Source organism: Penicillium nucicola (assembly GCF_028828085.1).
Source record: "Penicillium nucicola strain IBT 29836 chromosome Unknown utg000002l, whole genome shotgun sequence".
In the NCBI taxonomy this organism is placed as follows: Eukaryota; Fungi; Ascomycota; class Eurotiomycetes; order Eurotiales; family Aspergillaceae; genus Penicillium; species Penicillium nucicola.
In genome coordinates, this window is record NW_026643126.1 from 4,401,368 (window position 1) to 4,429,053 (window position 27,686).

Consider the following 27,686-nt stretch of genomic DNA (forward strand, 5'->3'; position numbering starts at 1 on the left):
CTACATCAAGTCTCTGTCTTGATTTCAGATTACCCAGGTAGGTAGTCTCAACTATAATGACCTCTCTGTAAACACATAACGTGGGGAAGGGGACCACGTGAGTTGCCATTCATGGACATTGCCTCTTTGGGGATTACCGTTTTCGGATAATTACCGAGGATGGTAATAGGGGGGGGGGACAATTGTGCATGGATCTACTCTCCCTTGATCGGCTTCTCTTTACTTTCGTCCGCATCTGAGGCAGAACAATAATGCCTCTAATATGATTCACCTGAGCCAGTCCCGTAGGAAGCCCTCTCATTAGAGATCCGAGCTTCTCTTAGAAGGGGAACCATCAAGCCCCGCATAGCCCAACAAGTCCCCCTCAGATCGCCGACGGCTGGTACGCAAGTTCCTCGCCTGAGGCTTGGAGGGCAGAGAGGCAAATAACCTACCTATTGTTAGGTAGATAGCCTGCCCAGTGGTGGTACATAGAGAAAGAAAAGTAAGGGTAATAATATCATCCTTAGTCTAGTCAATCCCCATTCTTTCACGGCATAATATACATAAATTGATGGTTATAGAAATCGCTATTTGCGTATCTCGTAAAGTGAGACTGATTTTATCGCTCAGAGTATCAAGCCAGCCTTTCTAAACATCTCAAAGCTTTCAAGCCAGCCCTGAACAGGATCAGTATCCCCCTCGAATCCAGTCGCCCTCAATTTCTTTAAACTTAGCTCCCGATCGAAGGTCAACCAGTAACCCACGCTGTCAAGCTGCCGATTGCCCACGCCAACACCTCCACTAATAGCATTCGGACATCCACAGTCAGCAAACTTGCCCTTATGCTCGGCAATATAGTCCCCCGGCATAATAGAAGGGGTGGTCTCAGGGACCTCGCCAACCTTCAATGTATTGTCCAGAGATATGGGACTATCGGCAGGTCCCACACCTACCAGGCCGAACCAGTTTGCCAGATAGGGCCAGATCTCGCCATATTTGCATGGTTCGCTGTTGTCGGCAATGTTGAACAGCTGACCGTTACCGCAGCGCTCTGGGTGCAGCGAAGCATAGATCATGAACCGTGCAATGGTCTTGCTGGATACTGGAGAGAACAATGAGGTGCTACCAGCCGAGCTGCCAGGAAAGGGTACTTCGACTGCTTTTTTAGTTCCATTTGTATGGGGTCCGATCCCATGGTTATAGGCCCACAGAGATAGATACTGGGCCCAATGCAGTGACAGGCTGTACTGGGAGCCGTTGGGGGTGAAGCCAATCTCGATCAATGTTATTCAAGCCCGAGAATGATGGGTGGGAAAGACTCACGATTGCATCTGGGCAGACTTCACACCAAGTCCAGCTCTTTTCCTTGCTTGCGGCGTCAAGAAGTTTACGGTACTCGGTATATACGACTGTCTCTGCATAACTGGTTGGAAGATCATTCACCATTTCCTCGCGTAAAGGTGGAGTGAAAGTGCCTCCCGGGGCGTATATTCCGTATCCCTGTCTCATTAGCATGTAAGGGATCTATGGATGGCTTGGATGCGTACCCGTGTTCCACCAGGAAATGCTATAAACTTCAGGTTGGGGCTGATCAAATTGTGGGCATCAATGACATTCTTGAACATTTGACGATTTGTTGCGACTTCCACACTGATCTCCTTTACTGCACCAAAAACTTCGAATGGTTAATTTGGATGTTTCGTGATATCACTTCCAATACGAGACCTACCCAGATAGTAGATGTGGGTGACACTTTCGACATCTTTCACAGTGCGCTTCAAACTCTCTGCCAATGAAGTTCCATCACCTTGCCGAAGGTCAATTCCGGAGACGAGTTGTAGTTCAGGTCGTTTCGAGCTTGGCTCCGGCCAATAAGTCTCAGATAGTTTGAGGGGACGATTTGTGACAGCAGTCACTTTGCAGAATGTGCCAGCATCGGGGTAGGGGTCCAACAGTTGATTCACCAGAGACCAGCCAATAACGCCAGATGCTCCGAAGATGATAGCGTGGTTTGATGCCATTGCCGATGATTATGAATTTTCCTGACCCTGGCCATCTGCTTCTTATACGTTGAGGTCATTGATATTTCACGTTGGGGATCTCTGCTATATTTCCGACCCCACCATGAGTCATTCCGAGTCATCGCGATTCATGCCCCAGGGTGCATTCTAGATGTCTTTCGAACGAGACTCCCCACAATTCCAACTTAATCTCTAGTTCCGGGAAGCCAAATTCAACTTTTATATTCCAACGAGCATCTAAGAATGAACGGTACCAGTAACATCTGTCTAGCCAGGGGATCATGTCTTGTGAAAACGTTCAAGGGAAATTTGGCCGATTCAATTACATAGCGAAATGGGAGATGCTCGATGGCAGTCTGGTCAAAACAGACGGGTCGACAAATGGTGGCAAGAAAACCCAACAAGTCAGGTCTGTGAGCTCTAGACATGTGACGCCTATCAGGGATAATCAGATGCTATATCAAGGAGCATAATAGTCATAAATCATGAATCAGGAAATGAGTGGCATTGTTGTAACTGTCTATCATTCTCTACAGTCGTAGATTGCCCATATCCTTTCCTCGAGGACATCACTGCCTAAGGCAGTAATCATATGTCACAATTTGTACTGTATCCGGCCAATTGGAGATGTCAATGACTCTGTATTTCCATTACCCCTATTCTTCGCTATTTATGGGTCCATTCTAGCTACATAAGCTATGTCGACGGATCATCTATAGATCCGGTTTCATGCAGTATTCGTAAGGTAATTGCGACATCATACAAATCTCGTGATTTCCCCACTACAATAGCTAGATCTACCATCACTGATATTAAACACAACCTCGATGTGTTTCGCTATCTGTACTTTCTTCAGGAAGGGGCCCAGAGCTCCTTGAAGGCACCCAAAGCATACATAGACCTTGCCAGCCTGCCAACCTTGGAAGATCACCTTGGGGCAGTGGCCATCATTTTTTCTTATGTCAGCATGTCAATCATTCTGCCGGCCGGCTCCGTCTTGATGACTCAGCATAATCACGTGCAGCCAGAGCCTCGGTCACGAAAAGGAGAGCTGAAGAGACCACGATCTGTGATCGGCAAGCTCGGGTTTGTCATGGGGTTTAATCCATTCATTGCAATCTTTTAGCACTCGACACTTCTGATCCCTCGTCTCCGTGTATGTCTGTGTGCACGTGTGCCTGAATCCTATAAATCCGATTCTTCTGAGTGACTTGTAGATTGGAGTACAGTATAAGTCATCGTGTTTACTTTCACCTATTTTCTGCAAGGGACTCCACGGTGTTGCTTTCTTGCTCGCTTGAACGGTCGTGTCCTGCTGCGAGACGGGATCAGCGACCATTTTATCTCTCTGTATGGACAACATGCGTGAAATCCTAGGCGCGGCCATGTCGCTCGCCTCGTGGAAAACCCTTGCCTTGGTCCTGGCTGTGATCAATATGAAGAGCCTCCCATTTGTCTGGCATGTAAGTTTTTGATCCCTGAATTGATGGGAATGTCTTTTCCCCATCGAAAGATCGCCCCAGTCACAACTGACAGGATTTAGTTCCGCGTACTGTATCACTTTGTGGGCAATTTGCGGCTTAAACCCAGCGATCCATTTTTCCCCAAGGGCAAAGCGATTGTGGATGTGCAAGGCATGCCGACACATCCTGTCTTTGTGTCTCGCATGGTCACATCCCGCACGCCATTGCTGGAGACGGATTACAATTTGCACAAGTCCAATAGCACCTACTTTGCGGACTTGGATGTTTCGCGTACTGCACTTGTGACTCGACTTTACAGTCCAGGTGTAGGTATTGTGAGCAAGGAACTCGATGAAGAATTCTTGGCTGCGAGCAAGAAAGAGGGCAAGCGCGCCCCAAAGCGCAAAGCGATTTCTATCGTGCTTGGCTCTGTTTACTGTACCTTCAAGCGGGAGATCAAGCCCTTTGAACTGTATGAGATGCACTCCAAGGTGATCTCCTGGGATAAAAAGTGGATGTACATCTTGACTTGCTTCATGCGACCTGCCCGTGGTGGTGGTGAAAAGACCGTGCTTGCCGTGGCCGTCAGCAAGTATGTGGTCAAAAAAGGCCGACTCACTGTTGCACCAGAACGGATTCTGCGCGCGAGTGGATTCCTCCCCGCTCCGCCAGCGGGGATTGAAGCCAAGGCTACTCCAGCCGACTCATCCGCCGAAGCCTCCGGTGTGGACACCCCAGGAAGTACTGAAGGTATCACAGCGACGGGGGTGGACGGATCACTGGTTCGCGAAGTGCTGAAGTTGAGTGAGGACCAAATTCCTGGCCAGGAGACTCTGGAGAAGCAGCAGAAGGAGAATTCGGACCTGTGGAGCTCAGCGGAATGGACTTGGAGCCGCATCGATCAGGAACGGCAGCGGGGACTGAAGGTTGTGGAGGGATACACTACGCTGGATGACAAACTGTTTGAAGAGTGGAAGCAATAGAGTAATTTAGACTAGAGTACTCCGTACGCCTTGAAACTTGAAATGGTCCAAACGCCGCTAAGATTAGATGTGCATCCACAGATCTGCAGAGCGATCTCGGCCCGGAATGTTGGAATTTGTAACAGCATCGTGTTTCAGGTTATGGGTTATGTGTTTATACACGGGAACGTTAGTACTGTTTACCAAAGAATAAAAATGTCGTCAGTTGTCAAGTTATACATGTAGACACTTAGTGCATCCAAGCTTGGACCCTGAGGCTGATCTCATCAGGGGGCTCATCGGGCCGCCGTATCCGAGATTGCCTGAGCCATGTCATGGATTTCTCTCAACAGCTACATGTTGCCGTAGATGACTTTGATGGTTGGAGAACTAGAAATTCCAATCAAGGAGAAATCGTATCAATTAGCTAGACGATCATTCCACTTCGGTCGAGGCGCAAAATATGCACCAAAGGCTATGGTCACCTGATCTCACGTGATACGGCAGGACACAGCTCTCCTGAGTATCGAGTTTCTTTTTGATCCACGTCAACTGCAGCACCTCGGTAAGTTCTTTGCTTTCTATTCTCTGGTTAAATCGGTCATTATATCTGCCTCATGGGAACCTGGCAATCCTTTTATCCGACGCCGGATATACCAGTCGGGCTAAAGTCCACTTCTCTGGACTAATTCCACCCTTCCCCTTCTTCTTCCCTCTGATTTGTCCAATCTCAAACCCATCATTCCTCGCCCTGTGCCCACCTGCCCCTACCTCCTTTCAGTATCAGACCATCGTGCAGTCCCGGCACCTGCATTGGCCCACTCTATTGCTACCTCTTCGTTCCAGAAGACTTGATCTCCTTGGGTCTTGTCTTCCCTTCTCCATCACATCTCCGATTTACTGAGTTCCCTGGCCTCCAGAAATTCCAACTATCCGAAAAGCTTATCGCAATCGACCGACATATCCTACCTACGCCTCCAGTGCCCGTACACCTCAACGCTGGTGATTTCTTCTGGTCTTGATATTCTTTTTCCGCTTGCCAAACATTTTTGCTCCGTTCCCCCCGACCGCTGGGAACAACTTGCACCTCGCCGTCGATCAGCGGTCATCCGACGACGGCGCCTACCAACTCCTGAATAGGCTTCCTATTTTTGCCTTCATCGTCCGCGATGATGGCTGCGACAATCGACCCGTCGCACTGCGATCCCCTCGCCGGGGCTCCTACAGTCGACTCTGCTTCCATTACTCCGCCGCAGAGCGCCAACGGAAAAACAACGGCACCTGAAGGTGTACCTTCCGAGTTGTCAGACCTCGAGCTTGATCACAAGGCTGCCCCGCCGCCTGAGACGGCCGAGATCAAGGAGGAGGAAGTGGAAGACATTGAACCCGATCACTACTATGGTGGTGGCAAGATTCCTGTCTTTAAGCCGGTGAGTGCACTTCAAGTCCCGCGAGGGGAGCAGCTGGGGGCTATTGCTCATCGAGCTATATGCTGATGGTGATACTCTAGACTATGGATCAATTTCAGGACTTCCAGGCCTTCATCAAAAAGATCAACAAGTATGGAATGCAGGCAGGGATCGTGAAAGTAGTCCCTCCCAAGGAATGGTGAGTTGATTGAATTGTGCCGTCAGGGGTCTTTATGCTCATGCTTTCTCAATAGGTCCGAGTCACTTCCGCCGCTGGATGACGCGGTCAAGAACATTCGGGTGAAGAACCCCATCATGCAGGAATTCCACGGGTCTCACGGTACATATACTCAAGCGAACATTGAACGACAGCGCTCGTACAATCTTCCTCAGTGGAAAGGCCTCTGCGAAGAGAGCAGTCACCAACCCCCTGCTCGCAGGGGAGAGCGACGTCGCAACCAGGAACGAGTGAATCGCGCAGCTCCCACCCCACGTCCCCAGTCCGCTCGCCCCGAGGGCCAGAAACGCCGCCCCGGTCGTCCTCCGAAGCGGACAAATCAAGTCAAAATCAAGGAGGAGCCCCTTGATGACGTGGAAAGATCTGGACTCGAAGGACCACCAACTCCTGAATCACCCGAGACCAACCCTGTCGAGACCAAGAGTGAGGATTTGAGTGAAGGTGAATCGCTTCCTACCACCAAGCCAAAGGGTCGACAACCCAAGTCTGTTACTTCACGCCGAAAGAACAACCGCGGCGATGCTACGGATCAAGTCGACGAAGAAGCGTTCAAAAACTTTGATTACCGCATCCATGACAACGAAGACTACACCGCCGAACGTTGCGAGGAATTGGAAACCAACTACTGGAAGTCACTCATGTATAACAACCCGATGTATGGTGCCGACATGCCTGGTTCGCTCTTCGAGGACAGTACGACCTCATGGAATGTTGCCAAGTTGCCCAATCTGCTCGACGTTCTTGGCCAAAAGGTGCCTGGAGTGAATACTGCCTACCTCTACCTGGGCATGTGGAAGGCTACTTTTGCTTGGCATCTCGAGGATGTAGATCTATACAGTATCAACTACATCCACTTTGGTGCTCCAAAGCAGTGGTACAGCATTTCCCAGGAAGATGCGCCTCGCTTTGAACAGGCAATGCGCAGTATCTGGTCCAGTGATGCCAAGAACTGTGATCAATTCCTCCGACACAAGACCTATCTTGTCTCACCTAGTCTGCTCAAGTCCCAGTACGGTATCACTGTCAATCGATTGGTTCACTACGAAGGCGAGTTTGTCATCACTTTCCCATACGGCTACCACTCTGGATACAACATCGGATACAACTGCGCCGAGTCAGTTAACTTTGCGACCGAGCAGTGGCTAGATTATGCTCGCATCGCCAAGAAGTGCAACTGCGAGTCTGATAGTGTCTGGATCGATGTGGACGAGATTGAGCGCAAACTTCGTGGCGAAAGCACACCCGAGTACTACGCTGAATATGAAAGCGAGTATGACGGATTCGAAGCTGCTTCCGATATCCTCACGCCACCTCGCAGTGTTCCTGGGAATCCATCCCGTGGCCGAAAGCGGAAAAACCCGGATGACGGGCCGAGGACCAAACGATCCAAACTCCACCCCGATGGTCCACGGAAGCTCCCGTGTCTGCTGTGCCCTAACGATCTGGACTATGAGGATCTCCTTCCGACCGAGGATGGAAAAGGTCATGCACACAGGCGGTGCGCGCTGTTCATTGAGGAGACTACTATCCTCCTCGATGCGTCCGGCAACGAGGTTGTGTGTGATGTCGATAGGATTCCCAAGGCTCGCTTGGGTCTGAAGTGTCTGTTCTGTCGCGAAGTCTTCGGTGCTTGCTTCCAGTGCAACTTCGGCAAATGCACACGCGCTTATCATGCTACCTGTGCTCTGTTGGCTGGAGTGCAAGTCGAATTCGGTGGCATTGCGGTCATCACCGACGATGGCAGTCAATACTCAGTCCCCAGTGTTGATTTGAAATGCAAATTCCATCGCCAGAAGCGACCGAACGGGGTCCTGGGAGAATCATCAGACTTGGATCGTCGTGTGATTGAAGAGGCCCGCCATCAGTCGCAAGGAAGTTTGATCCAATTTCAGGCTGACAAGGAAATTAATGGCGCTATTGTGCTTCAAAATCGACCTGAAGAGCGGACCCTTTTGCTCAAAGTGCTTCCTCGAGGGTGCGTCATCTCCTATCCTTCTCTATTTTCCAACTCTCCTACTCCCTCCGATCCTTTCATGCTAACTTCCCTGCAGTGATGTTATTGAAGTGCCTTATCGGTGGATGCTGGTGGTTCGCAAGTCCAACTTCGTACCGCTCGCACTGGGAATCAAACCCCTCCCACTCCACCTAGCGCGCAAGCCTGAACGAAAAGAGTTAGAGTCAGCGGTGCCCGCGGCAGGCAGTGCATTTGGCGATGCACGATCTCCCTATCAGTGGGCCGAATTCGAGACGGTGGATGCGACTAGGAACTATTTCGCCCCACTCCGGCCGGTGAAAGTTGAGGTGTGGCATTACTTGGGCACCAAGTCCACCGAGAGTAGGGCACAGTATACACACAACCCTAGCGTGCCCATCCACAACCCGCAGGCCAATTTCCTGGACAGCGTCAAGTCGCTTGGCGTGGCTGGTGTCAGCGCTCGTGCATCGAAGATCTCACCCCACCACCAGTTTCATTATGCCACTACCCCTGCCCCTCCCTACCAGCAAAATCTTTACGCCCGACAACACCAACACCTGAATGTCACCCGTCCTTCCGCCTCCCTGCAGCACCTTGCCCCTCCCCCTCCCCGTATCCTTACCGGTGCTGCTGCTGCTGGAGCTCCTGCGATGCCGTCGGCCTTTCGAACACTACCCAATCAGTCTGCCCGTCATGTCCCCTACCCCTCGGTCGCCAAATCGCACGCTCAGCAGCAGCATCACCTCCCGTCCACCAATACCTTTGCCAATGTTCGGGAACTCATAGCTCGTCGTCGCCTCGCTCAGATCACCGATCACGCCAATGTTTTTGCCGGATACGACATCGTCAGTCCCGAATTGGTAGTTGAGACCCTGTTGGGTCCGATGGGCTCAATACCACCGGCCAATGGCCTGGAGAAGCTGGAGCTCGCTATGGCCCAGCAACGGGTCCAGCCACGAGCCGCTGACGGAACCTTGCTGCCTCCTCAAACCCTCAACATGAGGTCGGAAGAGGTCACTCGGCTTCTGCAGATGTTGCGGTTCTCGCTGGTGAGTCATCGTGAGCGACTGGATGTGATCCAAAAGAAAGAGTCGGAGAACATCAAGACAGAGACTGTGGATCGAGGCAGTGTTGCCGCCGCGAAGATGCCCGGAAAATATGCCTACCTCGACCAACAACGGTCCACCGCTCCGAATGTCTACCAATCGCCCTACAATATGCCGTCCGGGCTCTCTGAATATGCGAAGTCTACATACGGATTGATTCCTGCGGCTGATGAATCACCAAAGCACTCCATGGCGAATGACTTTTTCAATAGTCTGCCCCCGGATGCTCAGGAAAAAATCTTGAAGAACTGTGGCAGCTTTGCGCAGCGTGCAATCGAGCGATCGGCCAGTCACAGTCGGCATAGTTCAGCCTCAAATCTCCGGCTGTCAGCGGCTCTGGCTCAGCAAACGCAAAATCCGACTATTGACATCACTCCGGTAGACGATCCCCCTCTTCTTTCAGGTCTCGACATGCCACTACATGCAGATTCCCCGTGTTCCAGCTTCGGTCGGTCGCATCTCCGATTTCAGTCGCCAAATGAGTTCCCCATGCATGGACCCGACCCGCACCCTGACCACCACGATCTCTTCGGAGACCAGCAAGCCAATACACGCTTCTGGCAGAATGGACCGTGGGTCGCCGGAGATGGCAATACCCCCAATGACGAGAATCGACCGTTCTTTGGGCCACACATCTTCGGGCCGCATGAACGACTCAAGCATGACTACGCCTCCTCCGACATCTCTCTGGGCAAGGGACCGGGATCTCTTCACTCCGTCGATATGGCTGGGTTTGGCCCCGATGGAATCGATGATCTCCCACTCAGCCCTTAGACGTCCTTCTCGTCACTGACTTCTTTTTTTGACCCGCGTTTGATTCCCTCTGCGACTGTACTTGCATCTCCATGTAACGACTTCACTGGACTGACGATTGCATGAATGGGCGTTTTCTTGATTTTTTCCTCAACCTGCCAATGATACGTTGCGGGTCATGTTTCTTTTATGATTTCGGAGTTGGCACTAGCTGGCTGGTCACGACTCAGCGTTCTCATTTACCACGTTCTTTCACGCGAATCTGCGATCCGGCTACTGAGAGTGGTCACATCGACGGCCTTCTACTTGCAAGGTTCTTTGTGACCAAAAACCGCTCTCGGTTCTCCCCTTCAACATCCTGGGCCTACTTCCGCCCGTCCCCATCTAGATATCTGAAACAGAAAAAAATTTCTTTTCTTTCCAGATTACTGGATCACATTTGTGTTTCATCCCCTTTTGATACCCCCTTACCCCCGTGGAAGTGTGTGGATCTGGATCGAATCTTCCTAGATATCCGGAAATGTGTTTTTCCCCTTTCCCTTTCCTTTTCCCGTTCCCCCTTCCCCTTTCTGTGTCGATATTCATCCTGGCGCTCATCGATTGCTCGCCTCTTACGAGTGTTTGAAGCATGTTCCTGATGTGGCAGCCGTCACCTTGCGTGACCTTGATGTATGTGTGCAATGATTAATTTAAAAAAAAAAATAACAATTATATCTATGATCTCTCTTTAGTCGTGTTGTAGGCTAATCTTTGATTCTTAATACACTCATAGATATATTCATTTGAGGCGAAGTATACCAACATGTTGTCAATCTGATAAGTTACCTAGCAACCATTGAGTGTTTTTCCAATTTCAAGACCACCGGAACAACCCTATATCATGCAGGTAAGGCTATACCCTCTATACCCAAGACACTTATTTGTCTTCTTTCAAAATGGCCCGGAAGTCCTCCTCAACGGCGTTCTTCCACTCCCTTTCCCTCAACGGCGTCCAGCCCAACGCTCTACCACAAATCGCCCGGGACCGAGCACTGCACCAGTCAGTATATAACCATTATCACAAGGGGTCTGTTTTGTCTTACTTGGAAGCAAATCCCAACTCTCTCACCTGCCGGCTCCCATTCACAGACCAAGCCGTCGCTTCGTCGAGGGATACACTGCGAACGCCTTCCGTGTCCAAGATGTTCAGTTGCTGTCCAACCAATGCAATTCCCTGTGAGATATCAAGCCAAGTATGTCTGCCTGTTTCGGCAAAAAGCAACCCCTCTTTGCCATAAGGGACTTGCTCCCCATTGAGGATCTTGAACAAAACAATCTCGAAGAGTAAGGTTAGATCGGAGATGTGGACATGGTCCCATTCACCTGCTCCATCGCCGATCACCACTGCCTGCTTGTACTTCACAGACTGGCGAATGAGAGCTGGGATTTGGATTGAAAGACTGTTTGCTGGGCCGGTGCCTTTGCCGAAGATGGTTGGGGCCATGATTATGGTTGTTTTGACGTTTTGCTCAAGACCGCTGTTGAAGACTGCAAGATCGGTTGTTCGTTGCTTGTAAGGGGAGCTGTCTTCCCGGGAAGTTTGGTACTGGTAGATGTTCGAGTCGTCATGGAGTTCCTTCGTTTCAATATACGTTTTGGTGATGGGATGATCGCCAATGCTCGAAGTTCCGGATGTCTGTGGTGACTATTTAGTATGTATTATATCTAGGGTGAAGTCGGGGGTTTTGATGTCACTGACATGGATGAAATGAGTCTTCTGGCCTGTTTTGGACTGTCTATCACGCAGTCCTGCGATCATGGCTTTGGCTGACTCTGTATGAAATGCTGATGCGGCATTGATGATCACTGTAGGAGGTCTCAGTCATCTTCACAAAAGTCCATTGGTTCACGGAAAGATTCCAATACCGTCATAGTCACTGGAGAGCTTTCTGATCAAGTTTGTCTCGTCCAGACTCTGAAATGGAATGACTTGGACGCCAAAGGAGTCGAACAAGGCTCCTCGCTCCTCGCCCCGAATCAAAACATCAATTTGGGCATTCTGAATATTCTCGTGCTGGCTGCTTTTCAGAGTTGCGAGAACAGATCCGCCACTGTTTATATATGTTAGCCCGTGTCATGTAAGTTATCCCCTGGCGCTTCTATATACTCACATGTAACCGGTTGCTCCGGTCAACAAGATTCGAGTCTGAGACATATTGCTGAACCTGGAATCAAGAGCCCTGTTGAATACTTCTGTGACTCCCTTGAGACCAGACGCATTTTATACCTGCCTCTTGTTGCTGCTTCGGAGACTTCTACACTACATTTCTAATCCTACCCGGGTTCAATTGCTCCGTGATTTCCAACCATGATCTATAACCCTCGTCACCCTCAGGTTGGACCTTCCTCACCTCATGCAATAACCTTGGCCCTGGTGGTAGGGCACCTGAGGCATTCGCGGTGATTGCTAAGCAGGTGGGGGCGTGACCAGGGCAACCCTGGAAAGTGTGACTTGCACATTCTTCTTCAGTCTTCTTTCCCTGGAAATATCTCAAAATTGCAACAGTTATGTATTTCCTCTGGCCAGTTCAGGTGCCATCCATGTCGGGATTACTATGGAGTTACCCTCAGGTAGGAGGCTACGTAGGGTTAGCAGGATTACCAGAATCCCGAGGCCTTCAGAGGCCCTCCTGGGTTATCAGTACAGGAACGAAAATCAAGAGCCCCATTCTTACTTGATATATATCTCTGTCGTTCATGTATCTTTGCATGCCCGACCTGGGTATCTGCACATAAGCTTTGGCTTCCTTTACCGCGCCTTGTTAGCCGGGAAGATGGGTCCGCCGATCGCGATGATGTCAAGTGGTTCCGCTCCAACTCACTCCACATTTTGGGTCTGGGGATGGAGTCATCGAGTTCGCTCTGGTCCTTATCCTCTGTAATTTTGGCCAGACTCGTATCACGGATAGTCAGGCTTCGGACTAAGGGTAGGGTGACACGCCACCAAGCCACCAGCCTCCGGTTGAGAATGTTCGAAATCTGGAATGCTCGAATTCTAGAAGGGCAGATCCACGTGGACAGAGACCACAGCAAAGCCATCAGATAAGGCATGGACTACTCTAAAGTAATGTTGTCAGTATATAGTATGTTGTCCGTACTATGGACCATATGAAGATAGGAGTGGGACTCTTATCATTCTAAGACATCGGCCATGATAAGCCAGTCCTTAGTCTTCCAACCTTATAATTTCCTGCCTCCAATTCGTTCTTATCTCCTGCAACCACCGCGGTCCCGGACCGCGTTATGCCAAATGCGGGGGATTCTTGACGCTCTTCTATATATCTTGCATATAACATTCTCCCCCTCTCTCTCTTCACTATTACCCCAAAATTCTAGTCAACCATGAGAAGCTCACTAGATGCCACGGCCGATGAGGCCCTGGCTAGAATGGGCTACAAGAGCGAACTGCCCCGAAACCTAAGCATGATGAGCATCCTCGGTCTGTCCTTTGCCATCATGGCCGCGCCCTTTGGTCTCAGTACAACCCTGTACATCACCCTCGCCGATGGTCTCTCAGTAACGATCATCTGGGGCTGGGTCTTTGTCACTCTCATCTCCATCGCCATCGCCGCTTCCCTCGCGGAGATCTGTGCAGTCTATCCGACGGCTGGTGGTGTCTACTACTGGAGCGCCATGTTGTCCACTCGACGCTGGGCCCCATTGATGTCCTTTATTGATGGTTGGTTGACTCTGGTCGGGAATTGGACCGTCACCCTCAGTATCATCTTCTCGGGCGGCCAATTGATTCTCAGTGCCATCTCCATTTTCGATGAGTCGTTTGTCGCCAATGCCTGGCAGACCGTGTTGATGTTCTGGGCCGTCATGCTGTTCTGTGCCTTGGTCAACATCTTCCTCTCGCGCTGGTTGGATCTCATCAACAAGGTTTGTATCTTCTGGACGGCGGCCAGTGTCATCATCATTATGGTCACCCTGCTGGTCATGGCCGATGACCGTCGCGATGGTGAGTTTGTCTTTGCTCACTTTGACGCATCCACGAGTGGCTGGCCCTCCGGATGGGCGTTCTGTGTCGGTTTGCTGCAGGCAGCATACACCTTGACGGGATACGGCATGGTCGCGGCGATGTGTGAGGAGGTTCAGAACCCACACCGCGAGGTACCCAAGGCCATCGTGCTGTCGGTTGTGGCCGCTGGCATCACCGGTCTCCTCTACTTGATCCCGATCCTGTTCGTCCTGCCCAATGTGGAGGCGCTGCGGAATGTGGCGAGCGGCCAACCCATTGGCTTGATTTTTAAGACGGTCACCGGGTCGGCGGGCGGGGGCTTTGGGCTGCTCTTCCTCGTGCTGGGCATCATGCTGTTTGCCGGCATCGGCTCCCTGACAGCTGCCAGTCGCTGTACCTATGCGTTCGCCCGCGACGGGGCCATCCCCGGCTTCACGCTCTGGCGTAAGGTGAACCCCAAACTGGATGTGCCTGTTTGGGCCATCGTTCTCTCTGCGACCGTGGATGGTCTCCTCGGGTTGATCTATTTCGGTTCCACCGCGGCTTTCAACTCCTTCACCGGTGTCGCGACCATCTGTCTCTCCACTTCCTACGGATTGCCCATTCTCATCTCTATGATCCGAGGCAGACAGGATGTGAAGAACTCCTCTTTCTCGCTCGGTCGCTTCGGATTCGCGATCAATGGCATCACCATCGCGTGGATTGTTCTGGCGGTCGCCCTGTTCTGCATGCCTGTCACGTTGCCCGTCACTCCGGAGTCGATGAACTATGCGAGTGTGGTCTTTGCCGCCTTTGCCAGCATCAGTATCTTCTGGTACTTTATCTATGCACGGAAACACTTCACGGGGCCCCCGGTTAGCGGTGAACAGGCACGCGCCGCCGGGGATCTGATGACTGGGACGGCAGTAGATACCGAAACCGCCATGGAGAAGGTCAAGAAGATGTCGAGCGAGTAGCTATAGTTGTATTTTTAATGATATCCTCTAATTTCATTGCTATGTTCTGCACCTTTGCCCCATTCTGAGGCCTCTTCGGACTTTCACAAGTGCCTGACGATCGCTCCGAGAGCCGCGGTCCAAATCAACACGCCACTTTTCGGCTTGAGATCGTGTAGACAGGATTAAATTTTGCCAACGTAGAGAGTGAAGCGATATTCAAGACCGACTGAAGAGAGACGAGAGACTCACACCGAAACCCACGAGAGACTGCAGAGAGACTGCAGATAGACACTCCAGTTATCCGGGGAAAGCTGCGGTCCGAGGAACTTATCAGGGGAAAAGGGAAAACATCATCCCTCTCTTCCTCCTTTTGCCCATACTTGCATTGTTTCAGGGCCCTTTGCATTCTCGGATCTCTACTGCTTGCATTGCTCGCATTGCTTGCATTGTTGGAGGTCAAGCCGATGATCCCCTCCATGATTCCATGACAGGCACTCTTATCGCGCCATGTCGGACTCTGTAGGTGGGTGACGGGGTGACGGAGACGGCCTCCTTGCCTGACCACGACTGACTCGACTGACTCTGATCCTTCTCCAGACCGCGTCTTCGTCCATGCCCTCAATACCGTGAAGCGGATTCCCCGGACGGGAACCGCGCGCCCTCCCGCCGCCGAGCGCCTGAAGCTTTATGGCTTGTACAAGCAGAGCATGGGTGAGTACAGCCCCATGGCCGGATCTAGAGAGGAGGGATACAGGGCTAATGCGCTCCTAGAGGGGGATGTCGAGGGTGTGATGGATCGTCCGATTGGGAATACTCCCGAGGTTCATGGTGAATGTGAGAAGTGGTATGGCAACCCTGTCCTGGCACTCCAGATGCTGGATGCTGATCGATCGCTGACTTCAACTGTGTCCAGGGATGCATGGTATGCCCAGCGCGACACGTCGCGCACCGAAGCCAAACGCCGCTATATCTCCACCTTGATCGATACAATGCACCAGTACGCATCGCAGACGCCCGAAGCACGCGAATTAGTTTCAGAGCTGGAGTTTGTCTGGGATCAGATCAAATTCAATGCCTCCTCGTCCTCTTCTTCTAGTCCGCTGAATAACGTCGGCGTTCCGCCCTTATCGCGCAGTGCTTATGGGAGTATTGGCAGTCGATTAGCGCAGTCGACTGAGGACTACGAACGTCCGGACCGCAGGGCGAATGGGAGTCGTCGAGATCGCGATTCCAGGTTACGGGTTCTGAGTCCGGTTAGCCAACCGGAGGAAGAGGAATACTATCGACGGAGGTCTATGGACGATGAAGATCAGGACCCTAATGATGATGACGATGAAGAGGAAGAGTACGAAGAAGCTCGCGATAGCTTATATGAAGACCAGGACCCCGAAGAACCCGATCATGCCAGCACCAATACCAATACGAATACTGAGGCGGAGTCCTCCCATCGGCATCGCAAACAGGCCTCTGCAATAAGCATTGGTAGCAGTCTTCACCGTCGAGATTCCCAGTCTCAGGGGGACCCTGCCAACCCGCGAAATAGCCACTGGCGCCGTCGAGTCGAGCAGGCCTTGACGAAGATGACCGCTGAGATTGCTGCCGTCCGGGAGCAGATGGAGGCGCGTTCGGTTTCTCACCGCAGGCGCTCGGGTCTCTGGGCTTGGGTCAAGTGGGCGTTGTGGATTGCTGTGCGGCAGATCATATGGGATCTGGCTATGCTCGGCGCATTATTGATCTGGATGCGATTACGTGGTGATCGTCGTGTTGAAGCTCGACTCAAGACGGGCTGGGCTGCATTGAAGGCTCGGCTAGGGAAATTGAGGGTTACGAGAGTTGACATGCCTATCTTGCCTTGATTCTTTCGTTGTATGTCCAAGATTCTCTTCTTCTTTTGTTTCTTTTCGGCATTGATTTTGGCATTACATCCCCCGTGTTGGAGTTCTTTTCTTTACTTACTTTTCTTGTGTCTATTTCTTTGTCCAGTATATATGGGTTTCAATTGAGGGTCTGGATTTCTTATTCATTTTATTCTTCTTGGTTAGCTTGTCTCGGTGTGTACGATGCTGTCTTGCTGGGCCAAGATGTCCTGGCTCTGAAGGAACATGGATATATATCCTGAAGAGATGCTGCCCGGGGGCACGGTATAGATGATAGACGACTGGAAGTTCAACGATAGACGCATAGATGGTACTTGGGGAATGAATAAACGAACGTGCTCGTTCATCTACGTGATGATAGTCCAAGTTTCGATTTAGTTTACATGTTAGTTGCCTTACTGAGGACCTAGCTACATGCATCGAGCCGAGGATATCAAGCCAGTAGCCAGCATCAGCAAGAAACACATTCAACAGAGCATTAGAATATGCCTGCAAATATCTTCCAAGTCATGGCTCTATGCACCAAGACAAGGACGAAACGTTGAGCAGAAAATCATTTAACCATTCCTGATGCCAATAGATATTTACACAAAACATACACCGGATTGACAGCTGAGCATCCAAATAAAACAGGGATAAAGAAACAAGACGGAGCCCACATAGCGGGGAAAGAAGAGGGCGCAAGAGTCAGGGCGAGTCTAGATGAGACAAAATGAAGCGCAATTCTTTAGTACTGAGGTCCAGTGTACTGAGCGTACTTCTGCTTGGGGCGCAGGTGAACGGGAACCTGGTTCTCGGGGGAACCAGGGAGGGTCTTCTTCAATCCCTACAAAGTATATTGTTAGATTTGATAGTGCGACAAATGCAGAGTGATTGCATTGAGGGGTGCATACCAATTTGTCGAACACACACTTGCTGAGGCTCATCTCGGCCTTGCGGCACTCCCACAGTTGGTGGTTGTTGTTCTCGAGGCACTCCCAGTGGGCCTTGAACTGATCCAGGCAGTGGGTGTTGATGTCCTTCAGACTATAACGAGTCAATTTATCTCCCTGGGCATTTCACACAGGCAACACATACACGCTAGCGGCACAGCGCGTAACCTTGCGACCTTCCTTCAAGCAGTCAAACTCTCCGCGGCCGTTTGCCTCGTCCTTGCACTTCATATAATCGTCATTGAAGGCCTGGCACCGGTCACCGATGTAAAAAGCCGCGCTGTGGAGGGGCGCAGATGTGGCACCAATCTCCTCCACCTTGGGGATGTGGTCGGGCATGGGAGTGGTGTCCACCAGGACATGCTGGTTGAAGCTGTGGGAGGGAGATGTGAGCTTTGTTTTGACTGAAGCAATTAGAGCCAGGTGCATACCGAGGATCTCTCTGGGCCATGATGACGGATGATATGAGGCGAAGGTGCAATTGCAAGACTTGGAGATCGAGAGAGCTGCGGGTTGCGGAAAGGTCGGTTTTTGGCTTGGCGCTGATTGGCCGACGGGGTGGCGTCACGTGATATATCGATGTGCGCCCAGGAGAAAGAATTGGGACGATTGGCCGGGAAAATCGGGTCAATTCTGGTCTGACAAGCGGTCTTGCTTTTCTATTCCGAAGTGCGTTGAATCGGAATTCGTGGTGGTTTAATCACGTGACCCAAACAAATCGAGCTCCATCTCTTCTTTCTCGGACAGCTCCCCTCAGCTCTTACTTCTCAACCTTCAATTCCCGGGACATGCGAGCTAGATTTGTCGCTCTCTCTTCTTGTTGCCCCTAGCTCCCTTGCGCGTGTCCATAATCGCTCCATCGACGCGCTCGCTTCGGATCGTACTTTTTTTTTTGGCGGAACGAGCTCACGTCTTTCAATTACCCACGATGACTTCTCTATTCGGCGGAGGTGCCCCAGCCACCGGCGGTGGCCTGTTTGGTAATACTACGAACAAGTCGGCCTTTGGTAGTACGCCGACCGCAACCCAATCCACCGGGGGTGGACTGTTCGGACAACAAAATCAGCAGCAAGGATCGGTAGGCGGTTCAACGTTCGGCGCCAGTACTACTACACCTCAGACACAGCCATCAGGAGGCTTGTTCGGAGCTGCACAAAAGCCTCAGAATAGTTTACTAGGCGGAAGCACCTTTGGACAGCCTGCGCAGCAACAGCCTCAGCAACAGACCAGCGCATTCGGAACCTCGCTTGGACAGCAACCACAAGGATCTCTCTTTGGTGGTACGACAGGTGGTGCCCAGACCACCGGTACAGGAATGTTCGGACAACAGAACCAGCAGCAACAAGCCCAGCAACCACAGCAATCGCAATTCGGTCAAACTACCATGGCTACACCACAGGGCCAGCAGCAGCAGCCTCCTCTGGCATCGAGCTTATGGTCTCCCGGCCGTGCTATCACTGGAGGTGAATAATTTGTACGCTTTTCCGTGGGTCTATACTAATTCTGTCATCTAGTGCACCGAACCGTTCCCATGCAGATGGCCATTGTCAAGGACAAGTGGGATCCTCCCAGTCAATCATCGCCATTCCGAGCATATATCTATAACAACGTCGGTGAGGAGGCCGCGCCTTTCTACCAACCAGGCCCGGACGATGATCATACGAAGTGGGAGGAAGCTTTGCGCAAGCGCCCCGGTCCGGGTTATGTCCCTGTACTCGTGAGGGGCTTCTGGGAGCTCGGCAAGCGCGCCCAGCGACAAAGAGATTTCCTTACCATGATTCAATCGCGCCTGCATGAGATCAACAATTGTCTCACTGAGCTTCTCTCGAAGCATGACCTCAACCTATCCATTAAGATTGCCGACGCCCGTCGCAAACACATTATCCTTAGCAAGCGGTGCCTCGCTCTTGCTGCCAAGACACAGATCCTTCGCAATCGAGGCTACGCAATGGATGAAGCAGAGGAGGAGTTGAAGAAGAAGTTGGCCCAGCTCGAACGTTCTGTCTTTGACCCATCAATCAATGGCCGCGGTGAAGAGATCTGGGCCCGTATGTTGGCTATCCATGAGCACTCCAAGCGACTGCAGGCTGAGTTGGATCGTGCTGGTGTGAACGTGACACCCACCGAAGACGATATTGATGAACAGACCCTAAAGACTGCGAAGAAGGTTCGTTCTTCTCATATACATGCGATCGAAACTCCATACTGACTTCTTTAGATTCTCGATGATTATCATTCCCAGATCCAGCATCTCCAGAAGGAAATGGAGTCTATCAAGAAGGACTTCGAAGAGGCGAAGAGCGCAAACGGGAACTGATTACTTCGTCTCGCAGCTCGCCTGCCCATTCGATTCCCATGCTCATCTGTTTTAGTTATCCTTGCGGTCATGGGAGTACCGGCGTTTTAAGGGACCGGACCATTGTAATGCATACTTGAATACGATCTTATTTGCGGTGCTTTCTTCGCAGGTTCTTTCCACGCAAAATCATCTTGCAGTTTCTAGTTTGTTCTATATTGGACAAACCACGGAAAAAACAGCAAGCATGTACAATAGTAGTAATACACGTCCCAACTGCATATATCCAAGGCAATAGATGAGCCAGAACCCTTCGATAGATTCGACACATGCACCATCATATCCCACTTTGAATATTGCCACTCTGGGAGAAATCCTTCATCTCAACTTGCATGGCATCACGAAATCATAACCAGCGATTGATTCAGCTCGAGGAGAAAGAAAAGGCGGCGGATCAACCGTTTAAAGGAACTTGCGGACGAAGTCGACGGCGAAGGGGGCTATTCATTTGAGAATGCAGTTAGTCTCACGGTATTCTTCAACGTGTGGCCGTACGTAATCTTCAAGCTGTTTGCTCAGAAACTTCAATGCTGTCCACGGGTGGACTCGGGAGGCTCAACTTACAGAGGTAGAGAAGGAAACCACCAGCGATATACATCTGGACATTCTGGCTGGCCTCAATCTCACCAGCCTGTCACGTATGTTAGCATTAAATAGACCGGGACCGGATGACATGGGTGTGCTGACCTTGATCTCCTCCTTGGAGATCTGTTCTTGACCTGGAGACATGTAAGATTGACTGGAGCTCCAAAGTAAGACCGAAATTGCACATACCTGGGGCAAACATTGTGGATAGAGATGGAAGAAGAGGTGGATGAGTAGATGTTGAAGTGAGAGTCGGAGTGTTGCGCAGGAGAAAGAAATCACGGGAGCACAGACCAACTTCTGAGGTTTTGCCTTCACTTGACTGCCACCTCTGAGTTCCTCTCTTCGATCTTGGTCTTGGTGGATTTTACTGCTTTTCTTCTGTATCCTCTGACCGTCCTACCCATCTGACGCTACTGACAGATTTCTGCGCCCTTGCAGCACGGCGTTGAGATCGGAAAACGTACCGTGACGTGGTCGCGATACATCCCCTAACGGATATCTCACCTTCTCAACCTTCTCATCCTTCCATATCACAATGTCTGCCTCTCCTAAGCATCAGTCGGTGGTATCCGCTGTCTCCCCCGATCTTGAAGGTCCCGATAAAGTTGCATCTCCGATTGCCGGTGACGATGAGATGGATGCCAAACCCGCGGAACCTGCTGCTGAATTTGACAACGACGCGGAGGATGCGGCCGAACAAATTGAAGACGACGAAGATGATGAAGAAGACAACCATTCAGACGACGAGTCAATCCTGTCTGAGGTTGACGAGGCCCAATTCGAGAATTTCGACCCCGAGAATGTGGATGTTGAAGATCGTCCACAGCTTGCTATCGACGAGGACAACCTGAAGCTAATAGGCCGTCACAAGCGCAAGCGCGCTGAGGGTGAAGAAAGTCGGCCGCGCCGAAAGGAGGGTCGCCGGGAGAAGAAGAACCGTCGTGCTGCGGATGACGATGGAGAGGAGGGTAGCTCGTCCCGTCGACGTGAGCGGAAGAAGCGTGAAGACCAGCCTGATACTGACGAAGAGACTCTTGATCCGGAGACTCGTAAGTTGTCCGATTGCTAGCTACTAGCACTCCATCTGGGTCACGATATGGGAAAACTAACAACCTATCGCCAATAGGCCGGCGCCGAGCTCTCGATCGTGCTATGGACCAGGCAATGAAGAAACCCACCAAGAGACGATTCCGCAAACAAGATGGCATTGTATGTGCTCTATGCCACATTTGTCTTCATCCTACTGACAATAATAGGATCTGGAATCTATGGCTGATGCCGAAATCGAGGATATGCGCAAGCGGATGACACACGCCGCTCAAATGGATGCCATCAGTCGTCAAGAAGGAAAGCCCGCGATGCACAAACTCAAGCTCCTCCCCGAAGTTACCATGCTCCTCAATCGCAACCAATACATCAATGCCCTGGTTGATCCCGAAATCAACCTACTGGAAGCCGTGCGCTTCTTCCTTGAACCTTTGGACGACGGTGCCATGCCTGCCTACAACATCCAGCGCGACTTATTGACCTGCCTGACCAAGCTACCCATCAATAAGGATGCACTTATCGCGAGTGGAATCGGAAAGGTTATCGTCTTCTACACCAAGAGCAAGCGCACCGAGCGCCGCATCAAGGAGGTTGCAGAGAAGTTGCTGGCAGAATGGACTCGTCCTATTTTGCAGCGCAGTGATGATTACTCGAAGCGTATCTTCCAACAGGCCGATTATGATCCTACGTACGTTACTCGCAATGCCCTTGTTGCTTCACTTACTAACCCCCGTATAGCAAGATTGTCAAGCGCACAGCTCCCACCGCCGAGATGGTCGCAGCCGAAGCCCGCGCCCGTGAGATGCTTCCTCCTCGTCTTGCCAACCGTGCTCGTGTCGACCGCACCCAAGTCAGCTACACCGTGGTGCCGCGCCAAACCGCAGTCCGAGAGAGTCAATTTGCGCGCCCACTGGGTGCCAGCGGCGAGGACCGTTTCCGTAAGATGCAAGCCCGACAAGCTGCAGCTAAGAAAGCCTCTCGTCGGTAAGGACGGCATGCTCCATTTGTAATATTCCAGGCTCAGGCCACATGTATTGAGAGAATTTTTCTTCGCGGTGTTTGGGCGTTCGGGATTGATCGGAGGAACAGGGATTTTTTCATTGCAAGCCCCAGCATAAGCCAGATATCAGGCAACGAAATCCAATCATAACCAAGCTATCAGCAATCTCACACTTTAAATCTAAATCCAGCGACTCTGGGTCTCCGATCCTCTCCCAATGCCCCAATCTCCCGCGTCCAACGGGCATAGATCGAACGGCCGAGCTTTGACCGGGCCATCGCCGGAAAAAGAAGCAGATCCCGTCACACGTCATTCCGGCCTTTGCTTTCCACTTTATATCTGACGACCTCCTTCACTTTTCCTCTACTCTCTCTCCTCTATCCATATTCACAATGAAGCTCTTAACTAAGGAACAAGAAGATGCGCACTACCGGTAGGTCATTCCGTTGCAGATTCGTCCAGAATTGACCCGTACTGACCCATTCTCCAGCTCCGTCGTCAGAGGTGGCACCATCGGCGGTATCGCCGGTCTAGCTGGAGGTGTCGCAGGTGTCCTCCTAGCTTCGCGCCGCTTCCACACAATCCGCAACCTGACGATTCCGATGAAGTCTTTCTTGGTCACCTCATCAGGTACCTTCGTTGGAATCATCGCCGCCGACCACGCCTCCCGCGATTACGAGGCTCAGAACAACGCCGAGCGTCAATGGTACGATAGCCGTGAAGAGCGTCTGCGTTCCGAGGAGTATCGGGGCCTCACCTTCACCGATCGCGCAGCTGCTTTTGCTCGTCGCGAGAAGTACAAGATCATCAGTGCCACCTGGATCGCCTCCATGGTTGGCTCATTCGTGCTTGTCAGCCGTAACCCCGGTCTTACCGGACAGCAGAAGCTTGTCCAAGCTCGTGTCTATGCTCAGGGTCTGACTCTTGGTGTGCTGTGTGCTTCTGCTGCTTTTGAGATCTCTGACCAACGACGTGGCCGTGGTATCCTTGACTCAAAGAAGCCAAAGGGTGCCAAGGTTGAAGAGGAGTCTCCTTCTCATCAGGGCTCAAGTATTCAGGATGGTGACCTCTGGAAAGATATGGTCGCTGCCGAGGAACAACGTTTGAGCAAGAAGCACCAGGATCTTTATGAGCACCACGAGAAGCACCAGACTAAGCCTGCTGCTCAGGAGAAGAATGCTGATTCCAAACCCGCCGAGACCAAGTCCGAGGACAGCGAGGATGAGAAAAAGGACGCCGAGTCCGAAAAGAAGAACTGAATTCGCTCTCGTATTCTCCTATCCAAGTCGTGATGATGCCCACTGCCTCATTGACTGAGGCCCATCTATTATTGCTATTTATCCTCCTCCACCTCCCTCTCGGGGGCCTCGTGCTCCATTGAACAACAACCATAGATGACGAGAGGGGCGGTGATATTTCGAAAACACTGGCGCAGGTGGTCATTTGTTATCTGGTCATCATCGCTCGTACATAATTTCGCATTCCTTTCCTTGAGCGTTTTCTTATTCGTGTCCAAAGGGCGCAGCCCCAAAAGTGACATTTGTTTGATAGTGTTCACGTGTATGATAATACTTGAGATTATGTTCTGAATCTTATTTTCTGCTTCAATGATTGACTCGACATACCGTTATACAAAGTACAATTTCGAGAGCACGAAATGGAGTAATAGATATCAGTTGTAGTATGGTGATATGGGTATAGGAGTCTAATATGGGCATGTAACAGAAGTTATGAAGGGAGCCAGCGCCCCAGGGCAAATCACAGACATCCTAGCCAGGTTATGCAGCGACTAAGATTAGAAAGTCTCATCTTCCAATCGTTCCATACGGCGAATTACGCTGGGGCTCCGGTCGTCATCGAAGTCATCGGTAATGTCACCAGCCCCTGCGGTAGCTAGCAGATCAGTCACAATACGCTTGGAAGCCTCTTTGGCTAGATAAAAAAGTTAGCTGTCAACTAGAGAATAGCATTATATCAAACCAAAAAGAATCAGGAGACATCAGGCTTACCAGGAGTTCTCATCAGTCGACTCTGAGGAATGTGAAATTGCATCGTCTTTGGTGGACTGGGACCAAGATCATCGTCGTCATAATCCAGGTCATCATCGCTATCCCACATTGCTGACTTGCCTACGGACTTCTTGGCAGGAGTCAATACGCTCATGCCGGGCTTAGGAGTCTCGCGCATGCGATTGCTGCTTGTCCGTCTCTTGCGGTTCGTACCCGGGGTATCGAAGCCTTTGATAGGAGATGAGAAAATCTCAGAGTGAAGCTGCGGCGCCTCGGGCTCCGGACTGGAGATTGGAGAGTCGTCATATCCATATCGGGAGGTTGACTCGGCTGGCTTTGGGGTGATGTTGAACTTGGATCGAGAATCTGCGCCTCCTCCGATGTTGCGAAATCCCTTCCCAAGAGGTGTGGCTTGCACTCGGTAAGTCTTGTCGAGCATTTGGTGGAGGACCGGGTCGGACGTCTTTTGGTATCGACGATCTTGCGTGGTTGGCTGGCGAACGGAAGACGCGGGCGGAATGAACGGCGAGGACATCGGGTCGTTAACAGATACGCCGCGCGGGAAAAATGGTTGTCGGCCTGGGGTAGATGGGAGTGTTGACGAGTCTGGGAGATCGAATGGAGCTTCTGAATCGTTCACTTGTTTCCTCAAGTTCTCGTAGGATGAAGAGTAATCCATCGAGGAAGTCGTGATATCGTCATCGGCCGGGTGATGTTGGGTTTGGGCTCGAGGAGTGCTGTGAGAGGAGATTGCAAGATCTGTTAGATCTAAATCGGCTCCATGATCGTGACGGGGAGTGCCATGGCGCTGGGATGAGGGCGTTTCTTGTGATGTCGTCTCATCGTCGTTGGTACTTTGGGTTATGTCGGCGGATAGCTCTTCCTCCGTGGCTGTAGGCTCCTGCACAGTGTCTTCATCATTGTTACGTTCCTCGTAGCCGGACAGAGATACATTGGCACTAGCTTCGAAGAATTGCTTCCAGAACTGAGGCCGCGTCAGTAAATGTGAATCAGATTTATCTTCTACGGAGATCTTCTCACCTTAGAACCCTCCCAGACATCTCGGGAATGTTCCGTATATTGCTCTACTAGAGGCAAGATGCTTGTAGTAACAATCCGATGGGCTTGGCTGAAATTGTGGTCGATCTCTGCAAGACATCGCGATGAGTGTTTTGTTTGTTTACTTTTCATGTTTTTCCGTACCTTGGAGCGTCAGGGTGATAGACTGTTCCAACTTCTCGAGTTCCTCGGTAAGCGACAGAGGCCGCTGCGCCTGGGAAGGTCGAGACATGGCAATCCGTCAAAGAACTATTGTGACGACAGCTGAATGGACGAAGCTCAAGTCACGTCGCGGCGCGGGGGAATCCAAAGCGGTGTGAGAGGGCTCGGCGATAAGGGCCGAGTGGGGTCATGTGGCAAGATAAGCAACCATCAGAGCATCAAGGCATCACAGCATCATCATCGTCTCTTCTTCACTATCCAGGTGAGATTCTGTGAGGGATCGTTGAGAGTCGTCATGCCAGCACCACTTGCAAAAGGTACAGACTTCTGCTTTGTTGGGTTTGGACATTCCGGTCCATCCGGGCTCTTATCAGCCCTGAACTAACCTCACCAGGTATCATTATCACTGTCTCTGTCCTCGTTGCAGCAGGCATCGCCGTATACGAGTCTCCACAGTTTAAGCAATGGGTCACAACTTCGCGGCGTAAAATCGCCTTAGCTCTTCACAACCTCGGTGATGAGATTCAACCACGGGAGACAGTCAAGGAGGATATCTCCATGTCCGAGGAAGTTGGAGAGGTCGCTGAAGAACGCAGGCGGATTGCCCGCGCTGAAATTTTGCGTCGAGGTACGCTCATGGAATCACAGCGCAAGACTCAGTCAGATCAAGCTCTCGGTAGCTTTGACACCCTTGTGGACAACGATGGCAACTTACGGGCCACTAAATACATCTCCGATGCCCCTTCAAGCCCAGTAGTTGGCGCTAACTCGACCGGGGTTGAAATTGGCACCACAGAGGCTGTCCGACGAGGAGGTAAACAGACCCAGGCTGATCTCCCGAACATGGACGCAGATCGATTGCATCTTGAGATCCCTTCAGCTCCTGCTTCAACCCATCCATCGGAATCTATGATTCAATTCACGCCTACTTCCGAAACCCCAGACCAAGACAGCCTCTTTGACCCTTTCTCGCCCAGCTCACCCCTTTCCGCCTCTGGCTCTTCCAGTTCGAGCCGCACAGAAGATCACCAGCAGACATATTATGCTCACCCTCACTCTCCAGTCAACCATACTTACCAGCACGATCTACTTGCTGACTTAGATGATTTCGGTCATGGAAATATCCACCCAGCTCATGATGTCTCGGCTGCCCCTTCTACAACTGGCACATTTAGTCACGTCGGGGAATTCAACGATGAAACTTCAGATGGTACTCTTAGTGACCTCGGTGGACGCTCGGTCAGCGGCGCAGCTACTCCTGCAAGCTGGTCTGAGATTGGAAGTGTGATTAGCGATGAGGACGCTACTCATCAACAGTTGCTATGATGATGTTGGGATATTGTGGGAACGGATCTTACTATGGCGTGGGCTCATTTGGTTAGATATGAATTTGCTGTGATTGGAGTATGGCGCGACAATATTATATGGCTGCTCTTCTATCTTGATGTGACGGTTCCACTGGCTTTGATACAGTACGTGGCCCACGTTGGCGACGTACCGAGCAAAATAATCACCTTGGGGTCAAATATTGTTATAGCATAGTTTTTGATACACGAAATAAGAGTCATAATTCTTCCTTTGGGCTTAAGGATCCATATAACGGGACTTATCGATGTATTCTTACGCTATCAAGTATTCAAAGTTCCTTCATAGAGCTTCGAAAGCCAGTATGCCTGTCCATACACCATTTGGATCCCAGTTTGGCCTCTTTGTGCCCGTTGTCCAGTGTTTCGGGTCAATGGAATATATCATTCGATGTGAAAGTATTGTTGGGGTTCTGTTGTACAATAACAAGTCTGGGATCTGACT

At 51.1% G+C, this 27,686-nt stretch overlaps 13 protein-coding genes across 13 annotated transcripts; 8 read left to right on the top strand and 5 right to left on the bottom strand.

Annotated features, from left to right (window-relative positions):
* Window positions 1-608: 608 nt before the first annotated feature.
* On the bottom strand, window positions 609-2,003 carry N7511_003448 (SDR family oxidoreductase; the record flags this gene model as incomplete). The annotated part of the gene is made up of 4 exons (XM_057125873.1): window positions 609-1,256; window positions 1,306-1,482; window positions 1,530-1,657; window positions 1,712-2,003. 4 exons carry the CDS (start codon window positions 2,001-2,003, stop codon window positions 609-611), a joined length of 1,245 nt encoding a protein of 414 aa, XP_056988032.1.
* A 1,361-nt stretch (window positions 2,004-3,364) lies between these two features.
* N7511_003449 (acyl-CoA thioesterase) lies at window positions 3,365-4,449 on the top strand (the record flags this gene model as incomplete). Its single annotated transcript, XM_057125874.1, has 2 exons — window positions 3,365-3,466; window positions 3,547-4,449. 2 exons carry the CDS (start codon window positions 3,365-3,367, stop codon window positions 4,447-4,449), a joined length of 1,005 nt encoding a protein of 334 aa, XP_056988033.1.
* Window positions 4,450-5,597: 1,148 nt separating this feature from the next.
* Window positions 5,598-9,930, top strand: N7511_003450 (putative jumonji family transcription factor; the record flags this gene model as incomplete). The annotated part of the gene is made up of 4 exons (XM_057125875.1): window positions 5,598-5,858; window positions 5,939-6,036; window positions 6,092-8,050; window positions 8,127-9,930. The coding sequence occupies 4 exons, from the start codon at window positions 5,598-5,600 to the stop codon at window positions 9,928-9,930; spliced, it is 4,122 nt and encodes a 1,373-aa protein (XP_056988034.1).
* Window positions 9,931-10,825: 895 nt separating this feature from the next.
* N7511_003451 (uncharacterized protein) lies at window positions 10,826-12,103 on the bottom strand (the record flags this gene model as incomplete). The annotated part of the gene is made up of 5 exons (XM_057125876.1): window positions 10,826-10,940; window positions 10,992-11,593; window positions 11,648-11,754; window positions 11,815-11,999; window positions 12,060-12,103. 5 exons carry the CDS (start codon window positions 12,101-12,103, stop codon window positions 10,826-10,828), a joined length of 1,053 nt encoding a protein of 350 aa, XP_056988035.1.
* A 1,187-nt stretch (window positions 12,104-13,290) lies between these two features.
* On the top strand, window positions 13,291-14,865 carry N7511_003452 (putative GABA permease; the record flags this gene model as incomplete). The annotated part of the gene is made up of 1 exon (XM_057125877.1): window positions 13,291-14,865. The coding sequence occupies one exon, from the start codon at window positions 13,291-13,293 to the stop codon at window positions 14,863-14,865; it is 1,575 nt and encodes a 524-aa protein (XP_056988036.1).
* Window positions 14,866-15,354: 489 nt separating this feature from the next.
* Window positions 15,355-16,703, top strand: N7511_003453 (acyl-CoA-binding domain-containing protein; the record flags this gene model as incomplete). Its single annotated transcript, XM_057125878.1, has 3 exons — window positions 15,355-15,370; window positions 15,445-15,558; window positions 15,619-16,703. The coding sequence occupies 3 exons, from the start codon at window positions 15,355-15,357 to the stop codon at window positions 16,701-16,703; spliced, it is 1,215 nt and encodes a 404-aa protein (XP_056988037.1).
* Window positions 16,704-17,451: 748 nt separating this feature from the next.
* On the bottom strand, window positions 17,452-18,107 carry N7511_003454 (coiled-coil-helix-coiled-coil-helix domain-containing protein; the record flags this gene model as incomplete). Its single annotated transcript, XM_057125879.1, has 4 exons — window positions 17,452-17,550; window positions 17,618-17,750; window positions 17,802-18,029; window positions 18,088-18,107. 4 exons carry the CDS (start codon window positions 18,105-18,107, stop codon window positions 17,452-17,454), a joined length of 480 nt encoding a protein of 159 aa, XP_056988038.1.
* Window positions 18,108-18,584: 477 nt separating this feature from the next.
* On the top strand, window positions 18,585-19,973 carry N7511_003455 (putative nucleoporin; the record flags this gene model as incomplete). Its single annotated transcript, XM_057125880.1, has 3 exons — window positions 18,585-19,119; window positions 19,171-19,823; window positions 19,875-19,973. 3 exons carry the CDS (start codon window positions 18,585-18,587, stop codon window positions 19,971-19,973), a joined length of 1,287 nt encoding a protein of 428 aa, XP_056988039.1.
* A 441-nt stretch (window positions 19,974-20,414) lies between these two features.
* Window positions 20,415-20,799, bottom strand: N7511_003456 (mitochondrial import receptor subunit TOM5; the record flags this gene model as incomplete). Its single annotated transcript, XM_057125881.1, has 4 exons — window positions 20,415-20,452; window positions 20,577-20,643; window positions 20,700-20,731; window positions 20,787-20,799. The coding sequence occupies 4 exons, from the start codon at window positions 20,797-20,799 to the stop codon at window positions 20,415-20,417; spliced, it is 150 nt and encodes a 49-aa protein (XP_056988040.1).
* Window positions 20,800-21,135: 336 nt separating this feature from the next.
* On the top strand, window positions 21,136-22,635 carry N7511_003457 (transcription factor SPN1; the record flags this gene model as incomplete). Its single annotated transcript, XM_057125882.1, has 4 exons — window positions 21,136-21,649; window positions 21,727-21,809; window positions 21,857-22,335; window positions 22,386-22,635. 4 exons carry the CDS (start codon window positions 21,136-21,138, stop codon window positions 22,633-22,635), a joined length of 1,326 nt encoding a protein of 441 aa, XP_056988041.1.
* Window positions 22,636-23,039: 404 nt separating this feature from the next.
* On the top strand, window positions 23,040-23,906 carry N7511_003458 (HIG1 domain-containing protein; the record flags this gene model as incomplete). The annotated part of the gene is made up of 2 exons (XM_057125883.1): window positions 23,040-23,080; window positions 23,138-23,906. 2 exons carry the CDS (start codon window positions 23,040-23,042, stop codon window positions 23,904-23,906), a joined length of 810 nt encoding a protein of 269 aa, XP_056988042.1.
* A 536-nt stretch (window positions 23,907-24,442) lies between these two features.
* Window positions 24,443-25,947, bottom strand: N7511_003459 (DASH complex subunit ASK1; the record flags this gene model as incomplete). Its single annotated transcript, XM_057125884.1, has 4 exons — window positions 24,443-24,579; window positions 24,657-25,641; window positions 25,698-25,804; window positions 25,860-25,947. 4 exons carry the CDS (start codon window positions 25,945-25,947, stop codon window positions 24,443-24,445), a joined length of 1,317 nt encoding a protein of 438 aa, XP_056988043.1.
* A 225-nt stretch (window positions 25,948-26,172) lies between these two features.
* Window positions 26,173-27,203, top strand: N7511_003460 (uncharacterized protein; the record flags this gene model as incomplete). The annotated part of the gene is made up of 2 exons (XM_057125885.1): window positions 26,173-26,194; window positions 26,272-27,203. 2 exons carry the CDS (start codon window positions 26,173-26,175, stop codon window positions 27,201-27,203), a joined length of 954 nt encoding a protein of 317 aa, XP_056988044.1.
* Between the last annotated feature and the right edge of the window lie 483 nt (window positions 27,204-27,686).